We start from the raw sequence: 11,291 nt of genomic DNA, 5'->3' as shown, positions 1-11,291 counted from the left end.
CCTAGAAGATTTTGGGCTGAAGCTTTTCAAAAAGATTTTTTTTTTTTTTCATAAATCGAATGCCAACTCCACTTTTGAATAATAATTCCCCATTCCACAAACTTTTTGGTAAAATCCCGGACTACAAATTTTTTCAAATTTTTGGGTTCGCTTTTTGGCCCAATCTTCACCCCTTTAATCGTCATAAAATGGATTTTCGGTCTAAACTTTGTGTGTCTACCGGTTATAGTCTTGATCATAAGGGCTATAACTGTCTTCATTTACCCACGGGCCGTGTGTATGTGTCTTGGGATGTCTCTTTCGAGGAGGCCCACTTTCCCTTTGCCCAACAGCCCAATCCTAATCTGTCTTGTAACCCTTTAGACTATTCAAGCCTTAATGCACATCAACCTGGGCCGCATGTGTCTTGGCCCGATATTGTGTATCCATCTCAGTCCCACATGTCCTCTCCTTCAGATTCAAGCCCACGTTACACTGGCCCAAGTCCTTCAAGACTACATTTGAGTCCCATGTCTGGCCCTTCCTCTGTGTCATCTATTCTTTTACCTTCCAGAAGCGAATCTTCCTCTCCCCTTTCAGAAAATTCCATTGACTTGGCCATTCCTTCGACATACTCTCATGCTACCCAGGAGACGTCCTCTTCTCTGTGCAATACTCATCCCATGGTGACCCGCTCCAAAGTAAACACCCACTGTCCCTTTCTCCAAACTGATGGTACTATTCCATGGCCTTCGTGCAATCTGTCTTGCTCTCTTACTATGTCAAACCCAAACTCACTTTCACACAATTCCCGAAGAGCCTCACTCCTACACAGAGGCCTCCAAATACCAAGAATGGCTTGATGCCATGGCTCAAGAATCTCATGCTTTACTGAACAATCACATGTGGGAACTTGTTCCCCCTTCTACCTCCTTCAATGTTTTAGGATCAAAATGGATCCTTAAATCTAAAAGGAGAGCTGATGGCTATCTTGAAAGACGCAAGGCGTGTCTTGTAGCAAAGGGATATCATCAACAGGAAGGGATTGATTACACTTAAACTTTCTGTCCTATAGTTAAACCTGTCACCATCTGAGTTTTGGTTTCCTTAGTTGTTTCATCAAATTGGTCATCACATCAACTTGACATACAAAATACATTTCTACATGGAGAACTGGAAGAAGATGTCTACATGAGCCAACCTCCAGGTTTTATAAATTATGATTTTCCTTCTTATGTTGGCAAATTGAAAAAGGTCATTTATGACCTCAAACAGGCCCCTCGGGCCTGTTCTCAAAACTGAGTGCTAAATTGTTCTCACCTGGTTTTCAAGAGTCTACCTTAGATTCATCTTTGTTCATTTTTCAAAATTCTTCTCATGTGGTGTTTGTTTTGGTTTATCTTGATGATATCATTGTCACTAGTTCAAATTCCATTCTCATATCAAATTTTATTTTAGGTCTTGGTCAAACTTTTCCTGTCAAGGATTTAGTCACACTTTACTACTTCTTGGGTATTGAAGTTTCCAAAATTCAAAGGGTCTTTTTATGTGTCAATCCAAGTATATATCAGATTTACTTATCCGGACTAACATATCTAATGCAAAACCAGTGTCCACTCCCATGTCCACATCCATAAAACTTTCATCTCTAGAAGGAGTCACTTTTGAGGATCCTCATTTATATCGCAGTGTTGTAGGTAGTTTACAAGACCTTGGATTCACTCGTCCCAACATCTCATTTGATGTGAATAAAGTTTGCCAGTTCATGCATTGTCCAAAAATTTCACATTGGCAAGCTATTAAAAGAATCCATCGTTATCTAATACTTCCACTTTTGGATTTCATTTTTCACCATCTGCATCATTCACACTCTCTGCTTTTTCTGATGCTGACTGAGCTAGATGCCCTGATGATAGAAAGTTCACTGGAGGTTTTTGTATCTATCTTGGTTCTCACCTTTTGTCCTGAGGTTCCAAAAAGCAACCCACCATTGCCCGCTCATCCACTGCAGCTGAATACAAAGCTATGACAAACATTGCATGTGAACTCTTATGTATTCAATCACTTTTAAAAGAACTTGGCATTTTTTTTACTAAAGCCCCGACTTTATGGTGTGATAATTTGGGGGCCACTTATCTCTCCGTTAATCCTGTTCTACATGCTAGAACAAAGCACGTTGAGTTAAATTATCATTTTGTTCGAGAAAGGGTGGCTGCAAAGACACTTCAAGTATCATTTATTTCCAATAAAGATCAAATTGTTGATATCTTGACTCAACCACTATCTATTTCTCGGTTTGAACAACTTCGATTAAGCCTCACTATATGTTAAGTGCCGCTTGGATCGGGGGGCCTGTCAAGCAAAAGAATTCTGCATCATCATCAGGATCAATTTTAGTGGCTGAAATAGAAGAGAGCACCAACAACACCAACAGAGGATCCGTTCCATTCAAGAATAGTCTAGAATAAGTTAGACAATTCTGTTATAATATTCCATGTATAACTGTCCTTCATTTGTTGGATGAGTTAGTTATTTTATCTGTCTATATAAAGTTGTAAAGGCACAATAGTCATGTACTCAGAATCACGTGAATAACAAATACTCTTAAAGGCCTTCTGCCAAACACTTTCTCTGCACCTCTAGTTTACTTGCTTTAATAGGAGGGTACTAGGCTCACCTGGCGACTGTGGTGTTCACGCGGTGGTTGGTGGTGCTAGCTATCGTGCAAAAACCCTTGAGCATTGGCAATTGGTCATGCATGCGTTGGGTGGCTTCCAACACTTGCTTCGTGGCCTGGCTCAGTGGGTGGTGGTTTAAGGGACTGCTCGGCAACGCTGAGTAGGTTAAATGGTGGTTAGTCCCACCTTCATGGTGGTTACCAACAAAACCAAAGGCTTCTCGTGTTTTTCGTGCATATCTTGTGAGTGCACTGTGCCGCGACTTGAAGGCTTCTCGATTTTTCCATGCATATCTCGCATTGGGTGGCATGTGGATGCTCCAAGTTGGCTATTGAACAAAAGCTAGGTCTGGATTGCATGGTGGTGCAATCCATTAATGCGAAACAGACCGAAATGCAAATGTGCGACATGTGCAACGTGAACCGTGGGTGAAAGAAGGACGAAGCCGAGAATCATGGAGAGGGGACCGAAGGATATATAAATATTGAGAGTGAGTATACACAAAAAGATACAAAAGTAAACTCACAAAGTGATGATTTCATGTAATTCATTAGATCTATTTTACAATAAATATAACTTTACAATCTAACATAATACATCAAACTATGTCACTTTGTATATTTAATTTTGTATAATCATTCTGTGTCTAAAAAACTTCTCATAAATATTTGTATGTAATGCACATTCAAAAATTACATAAAAGCGTGCATAAGTATGTAGTAAGTTTCAAGTTTGAATGTAAAGTAAATAATAAAAATATTTAATATGCAACTTGATCTCAATATTCTTTCAACAAATAAAAGTCATTAATCATTACATTCATTGTTAATGAACATGTATATGATTTATGGAGGATAAAAAGATTTGAGATTAAAAAAATTAACGTCTAATACTCTTTAATTACAAAAAGAGCGGTGCTAAGCTGCTGCTCAGAGTGCATCTCTCAACCTTATCACTAGTTCAAGATTTTCATTTTTTTTTCTTTAATTTTTTTATTCATTTTTTTTTATCATTTTAAACATTTTAAAAAATATAAAAAAAATTAATACACTAATAATCATTTCCTTAACTATTAAGTAAAGAAAAGAAAAAAAAAATAAGGGACAAATGGAGTGGACAAAATAACATTTTTTTTACAAAAATCTCTTCATTCTTCTTTGGATAGGTTAAGAATCTGCAAATTGTTTTGGAGAAAATTAGTTTAAAATTTTATTATTAAAAAAAAAAGTTGAGATTTTTAAAATATGAAGTCTGGACTCGCCATTAGCCGCATGTCTCATGTCTCACCCCCTTAGATTCGTCTATGGGGTGCAACGTAAGACGACAGGGGCTTACCTGGTGCCTTGGGCGGCGAACGGGGAAGATAGAGTGGTGAATTGATGGCGTGGTGGTGAGGGCTGGAGGCTGCTGGAACTGACCAAGGGAAAGAAACCTAGGGCTACAGCAGGATGCATGCGACCAGGCGTCCGTTATGTACGTCTATATATAGCAACTGGGTCAAGTTGCTTGATGCGAGTCACGGGCTTTTGGGTCATGGTTTATGGTTCCTTATCACCCTATTCTAATGGCCTTGGGTCTTGGTCTTGTGTCCTAAGCTACATCTTAACCGAATATCATCTCCAAACCAACTTTAAGCCCAAGAGTTGTACCCTAAAATCCCCCAAGGGTCTACTTTAACCCTTTTCTAATTAATTTCAATAAAATAATTAAAGCCTAATAAAAATGTCCAAATCCTAACTAGGTTCTAAAAATAAAAATACTTGAAATAAAATAATCAAAATTACCTAGCTAATAAATTAGCTAGCATAAAATAATGGCATCAACGTACAACAACTACAATAATTAATAATACAATATAATAAATAAATATTTTTTTTTTTTTTTGAGAGAAAAGATACTTCATATTAAAATCTCAAGAGAGATAACCATGAATACAATGAGGATAATCCTCTACATGAATTGAGTCCTCATATAAATCTAGAGAACTTTTTGCCAAACAATGTGCCACTGAGTTGGCTTGTCTAGGAACATGTCTAATTGACCACGAATTGTAGTTGCCTAAGAGTTTCTTAATATCTTGATAAATGAGGTCCACTGTGCTCTAGTCTTCAGCTCCACTAGTTATACCATGCACCACTAGCTTTGAGTCCCCTTCAAAGATGACATTTTTCAGACCAAGATTAATACCAAATTGTACTGATCGCAAGGCTGCTAAGGCTTCTCCCAAGAGTGGATCAGGAAAGGAGTTACAAGGGCTTCTTAGAGTTGCTGTCACAAGACCCAACCAATCTCTAATTGACACCCCTATACCCACCCTGCAATTAATTTTGTCAATGGCTGTGTCCCAATTCAATTTGTAGACATTGATTGGAGGCTTGCACCACCTAGCTGTCCCTTGGATTTGAGTAGAGGTCCTATGCTGGTTCCTTTCAATTTGTTCCAAGTCAGTCATGCTAGAGGAGACCAGTTTTAAAATCTGTTGTGGGGGGGTGAATTTGGATTCAAAGACGAACTTGTTCCTTCTGAACCAGATTTCCTTAGCTGTGAAAGCTAACCTGGTATGATCCTCTGGTGGGAGTGTGGAAAGGAGGTTTGAGAGTAAATCATTAAAGGATGCTACCTCAGTTTTACTTTTCTGTATTCTCCTTGAGCTAATACTCCAAACATCTTGAGCAGCTTTACACGTCCATAGAACATGAGATACGGTTTCTGGGTGAATTAAGCATATGGGGCACATTGGTGAGTCAATGATCTTCCTTTTGTGCAAGTTAACTCTGGTGGGAAGGATTTCTCTAGCTGATCTCCAGATAAATATTTTAATTTTGTTTGGCACTTTAAGCTTCCATAGTCGATTCCAAAGGGCCTCATGATTTGAAGTGTCTGAAGCTTGTCCCATTTTGTTATCATTCAATGACACTTGAAGATGGTAAGCTGATTTGACTGTGAAGAGCCCGTTCTTAGTACACCTCCAAACCTGCTTATCATTGCTGTTACAAGCACTAACATGAATTCTGGAAATAATGGCAGCCTCTTCAGGAGTGAAAATATTTTGAACCAGAGGTATGTTCCATGAGTGGGTTTCTTGATCAATGAGAGAGTTAACAGTAGCTTCGAGGCATAGAACTTTGGGTTGGGACTGAGACTTGTAAGATGTTGGGGTAGGCAGCCATTTATTTGACCATATTTTCACTATGTTCCCATTACCAATTTTCCAGATCAGGCCTTCATAGAGTAACTGTCTGCCTGCTGTGATACTCTTCCACACAAAGGAGTCGCCCCTTTTGACTCTAGCTGTGGAGAAATCCGTTGCTGGAAAGTATTTTGCTTTTAGAACTTAAGAGGCCAATGATTGATCCTTAGTAATGATCCTCCACCCTTGCTTAGCTAGAAGAGCCTTATTGAAATCTTCAAAATCTCGAAAGCCCAAACCCCCAACCTATTTTCCTTTTCCAAGACCTTTCCAATTTAGCCAATGCATCTTTGAGTTTTGATTTTTGATACCCCACCAAAAGGATTGCATTAGTTTGTTAATATTCTTCAGGATGCCTTTTGGAATTAGAAAGATGCCCATGCAGTAAGTAGGTATGGCTTGAATAACAGACTTCAGCAAGACTTCTTTACCTGCTGGGGAAAGCAGGTTAGTTTTCCAGCGGCTCATTTGAGCTTTGATTCTGTCAAGAATTGGAAAGAAGGCCCTTGATTTACTCCTTCCTATGTAAGAAGGCAATCCCAAGTATCTTTCAAAAGGCCCCGAGGCTTTAATACCAGCAATAGATAGTATAGAGCTTTGGATCTCATGCCTTGTGTTTTTACTGAAAAAGATTGAAGACTTCTCAAGGTTTAGCCTTTGCCCTGAGGCTGATTCATACAAGGAGATGATGTTATGAAGTCTAATCCATTCCTGCATCTGAGCTTTACAAAAAACCAGACTGTCATCTGCAAAAAAGAGGTGGTTAACAGACAAAGAGCCTCTAGTAATTGGGAAGCTAGATATTAGTCCCTTTTGTTCAGATTGATTCAGTGCATAAGTGAGAACTTCTGAGCATAGAATGAACAGGTATGGTGAGAGTGGATCTCCTTATCGAATACCCCTCGAAGGATTGAATGATGCCTGAGGTGAGCCATTGAGAAGAATAGAATAAGAGACAGTACTGATGCATTGCATGACCAGCTCAATCCACTCCTTGGCAAACCCCATCCTTTGAAGAACCTGCTGTATAAATGACCACTCTAGCCTATCATATGCCTTGCTCATGTCTAGCTTGAGTGCCATGAAAGCTTCTTTGTGTTTCTTTCTTCTGTTCTGCATTGAATGCATTAGTTCATAAGCCACAATTGTGTTATCAGAGATCATCCTTCCTGGAACAAAGGCACTTTGGGTGTCTGAAATTAGAAGAGGCAGAATGGATTTGAGTCTATTTGCCATAACCTTTGCAATGATTTTGTAGAATACATTGCAAAGGCTTATGGGTCTATAGTCTGAAACAAACAAAGGGATTTTCTTCTTGGGGATAAGGGTGATAAAGGTATGGTTGATTGACTGGAAATTTGACTTAGTATTAAGAAATTCTAGGCGGAGTCTACAGACTAAAAGGGTTACAAACTTGGGGTTACAAACTTGCCACCTACAGACTAAAAGGGATTTTCAACTTGTGACTATAGGCGGAGTCTAAATTACAAGAACTTCTAACTCTAATATGCGGGGCATAACAATGTGTAACAGTAAAAAAAAATGTGATAACAATTAATTGTACGTTATAGAATCGTTTAGTTGTTTTCAAAGAAACTACAAGGAGAGAGTTTTTTAAAAGCAAAAGAAATGTTTGTTAGAAAGAAAAGTCACCTTGTAATGTTTTTCTAAAAACGAAAATGTTTTATTTAAGATATATAGAGGAATGAAGAATGTTTGACTAAAGGATGTTTCTACTATGTCGCTTAGCTTTGACTATTGGGCGTGCCCCTAGGGCAAATTTTATTTCTTCTTTTTCTTTTATTTCTTTTTCTTTCAAACATCTTTAAAAAAAATTAAAAAAATATCAATATACAATAATCATTTATTTAACAATTAAGTAAAAAAAATTAAAAATAAAATAAAATAAAATAAAATACTTGAATGGTAAAATTGAGTGGCCAAACTTAAACAGCATAGTATCATTTTCCTTGACTAAAACCTATTTTAGTGAAAACTCCTATGTTCCTTTCATTACAATATTTCTGAATAAGTTTTTGGATAACAAGCTTAAGGGTTTTTTTTATTAATGATAGTGACGATATTGGGGATAGTGATGATATTGACCGTGACCTTGATATGAAGCTGGATAAACAAAAGAATGCTTACAGAGTACTCGGCTCGTTTTGTTTTTAGTGTATGCCCATCCTAAGAACAAAGAAGAACGAAGCGTTAGAATGGACGTGACTCAAGGAAAGGTTATAAAAGACTAAGGATTGTTTGGATATTTAGAATATCTTAATATATCTGTGAATAATAGTTAAATTATTTGAGTTAAGATATTTTATTGTGTTTTGAGAGATAAGAGAGAAAAAATTGAATAAAAATAGTATAAAATTAAAAAACTATTTGAATATATTTTTTTAAGAAATTTGAAAAAGTAATAGTCTTTTGTATTTTATTTTAGAGTTTGGAAAAATCGTAATGATTAAGTAGTGATTAGATGAAAAATTTAAAAATTTAAAATTAAAAGTATTTTTTTGAATGATATTTAGGAATGAAATATTTGAAAATATCTAATAATACTTTAAAATAGTTGTGCTGCCGAACGGATCCTTGTTTTATGAAATTTATGAACTTATGTTCTCTAAACGGACTTCGTGATATCATTTTAATGATTAATACAATAAAGTTTTTTTTAATTTTCAAAGAATGCTTGATGTGCAATTACGGAATCTTTTAACCAGGTAAGGAAAAGAAAAATTCTAAGAAATGAGTAATTTTTGTTTATTTTTCTAAAACTATGTTTAAAAAGTCCTATTACAAGGATGATCATGGGGGTAACATGCTGCTCTTCTTGGGCCGTTGATGATTTGAGATCCCCGTTCATAAGGCTAGGGCGAGGACTTTCTTAAGTGAACATTCTCTGGGGCGAGCATCTTCTCAAGCGAGGATCGACATTCTAAAACGAGCACTTTCTTGTGCGAGCATCTTCATATGCATTTTCTTAAGCGAGTCGATCGATCATGTGGTAAAGATGAGACCTCGACATACGTTTTTAACCTGTCTGCCAAGAGTGGTCACTTAGGGTTCCGGTCCGAGTATTCAGGTATATCTGGATCCAAAATCGGATTTTAAATCCAGACTAGATTCTGGCTAAGGGTTATGATCTTGGATTGGTACCCGGATGAAACCGAATTTTTTAAACCCGAACATTTGGGTACCGGGTTCTATCCAAGTTCTTTTAATATATAAAATCCTATATTTTATTAAAGTTTTTTTAAAAAATAATGTTGAAAAGCATAACTTTTTTATACAAAATCCTATATTTTATTAAAGATTTTTCAAGAAAAAAATCGATGTTGAAAAGCATAATACTAATGCATTTAACATTGTCCATAATAATAAAAATATATCAAAATGGAAAACTAAATTTTATGTCAAAAATAACTAAAGTTACAATTAATTACCTTTTTAACTAAATGCATGTGAAACAAAAATAAGGGATCCAATATTCATCATGTAAAATGTAACACCCCGATCCAGGAGGTCCGGAAAGTTAGCACCTGTAACACTTGGGCCCAAAACGAAACTCGCATTTGAATATATATATATATTTTTTGTATATGGATGAAAAGTTCAATTGGGTTTTGTTGAGTAAATTTGGATTTCGACTACGAGCCCAATTTATTTACGAGGATCCGACCCGTGTTTTTGCTTTTAAAATGTTTGTTATCAATTTCAAATGGATTAGAATTACAACTCTTGTTTCTCATTCTCTTTAAAATTCTTAAACCCATGTCTTTTATAATATTATTTGAGTTGTGCTACGGACAACCGCCACTGCGTAAACGGGGTGTAACCGGCAGACGTGGCATTGCTTATGTAAGAAAAAAAAGGAGAATGAAACACAGTCGTTTTACAAAGCCTTGAACTTTACAAACTTCCATCATCTTCATCATGTATTTCAAGATTCTATCTTTGTGCCATCGACATCTTCTTCCTCCTTCCCTATTTTAGGGACTGCCGCTCCTTTGCCATATCAATTCATTCCTTACATTTATCTTGTTCTTTGAGCCGTTTGAGGCGCATTTTGTCCCTCCACATCCTCCTCTCAAGCTCATCTACATCTTCCTTTTCATCAGTATAATCATCCTCCATCATTGCTTCCGGTTTAGGTGGCAGGGCAACCTAAACCGTGGTAGATATGAAATCCATATTAGAACAAAGCCCCATATCCTCGAACATCATCATCCTCTCCCTAAAGAAAACACCAAAATAAATCCCAACAATTTATATTCAGGCCCACCGTCCAGTGGAAAGTCAGATTTCAACATATGACTGCAGTAAAGTGCTACACAGACAAACTAGGTTACTGAGAAAAAAGAATCCCAACATTTTTTCAGGCAATTGGTGATAAAAGTTTAAATTTTCTAGAGAGAAATGAATCAAAACAAAAAAGAGAAAATAATATTTTTTAAAAGAAAGGACTAGCCTCTAGCAATAGAGATCTAAGAAAAACCCATGTTACTCAAAACCTTTTTTTTCCTTAATAAATGCATGCTATCCCAAACAGTCTAAAAGAAGCATACCCAAAAGATACAAGAAGAGAACAACAATAAAATAGATTAAGAATGGATCGAAATAACTTCCAAATTTCGCAAATTAGTGTGAAATAAGGGGGAAAAAAAATAACAAAGCATACCATGAAAGTAATTCAATAATATTACCAGGAAAATTAGAGACAGGGGAGGTCTTTTTCCTTTAAGTCTAGTAGCTCTAGAAATCAATCTTCAAAGATTTGTAGCTTTCACACACAGAGAGAGAGAGAGGGTGTGTGTCACGTGCCATTTGCTTAGTGGCTTAGCTGTTGTTGTGGGTTAGTATTTGTATTGGGTTGTGAGTCTAAGTTTATGTTTATTGAGTCATTTATAATTCTATTGAGTCAAGTCTGGCTCTTAAAGGGATGTGCCGAGATTCATGGTGGAAAGGGCCTTGGGTAGTTATTTCCCACATTGTTTGTGGGTCGTTTAGCCCGTTAATTGTTGGTCACATTGTATTTCCGTTGTTTTTATTTCTGTTGTATTTAAAGAACTTCCAGTAATGAAAATGCATTCATTTTTCTACAGTCAATTTGCTTAGTATTGGAGGCTAAACCCCTTCGAAGTGGTTATATATTTCCTGTGCCTAAGTTTTACACTTGACATTAGTACACGAGCCAGTTTAAGGGCCCATGGCAGAGGGCACTGGCACTCGTTATTCTCAATTATCTGAGTCATTGGCTTCAGTCAAAGAGTCTCAGGAGGTTTATCAAAAGAAACAAGATTCATTACAACATGTTGTTGAAGGCTTAGTTCAACAATTGCAAGCTATTGCAGCTAATGTAGATGCCTTGATGAGAAGTAACGGGAAGAAGCAAGAGGATTCTGGGAATGAATCAGGCTCACAGGTGAAAAATCCCTTAT

At 36.7% G+C, this 11,291-nt stretch overlaps 1 protein-coding gene across 1 annotated transcript; it reads right to left on the bottom strand.

Moving 5' to 3' along the window:
• Positions 1 to 4,758: 4,758 nt before the first annotated feature.
• LOC108993460 lies at positions 4,759 to 9,987 on the bottom strand. The gene is made up of 4 exons (XM_018968385.2): positions 9,885 to 9,987; positions 6,747 to 7,040; positions 6,279 to 6,593; positions 4,759 to 5,966 (listed from the first exon to the last, which is right to left on the bottom strand). Exons 1-4 carry the CDS (start codon positions 9,985 to 9,987, stop codon positions 4,759 to 4,761), a joined length of 1,920 nt encoding a protein of 639 aa, XP_018823930.2.
• Positions 9,988 to 11,291: the final 1,304 nt, after the last annotated feature.

Source organism: Juglans regia, chromosome 16, assembly GCF_001411555.2.
Source record: "Juglans regia cultivar Chandler chromosome 16, Walnut 2.0, whole genome shotgun sequence".
Lineage (NCBI taxonomy): Eukaryota > Viridiplantae > Streptophyta > Magnoliopsida > Fagales > Juglandaceae > Juglans > Juglans regia.
The sequence above is the reverse complement of the archived record's forward strand: the minus strand, read 5'-3'. Positions and strand labels throughout refer to the sequence as shown.

Bases quoted from the DNA above. Each gene is read 5' to 3' on its own strand.
- LOC108993460 (XM_018968385.2), bottom strand. From the start codon at position 9,987: ATGGAGGATGATTATACTGATGAAAAGGAAGATGTAGATGAGCTTGAG. The intron at 7,041-9,884 runs GTAAGGAATGAA...TTCTAATTTCAG, and splicing joins GCTCAAAGAACAAGATAAAT to ACACCCAAAGTGCCTTTGTT. The intron at 5,967-6,278 runs GTAAAGAAGTCT...AATACTTTCCAG, and splicing joins TAACCTGCTTTCCCCAGCAG to CAACGGATTTCTCCACAGCT.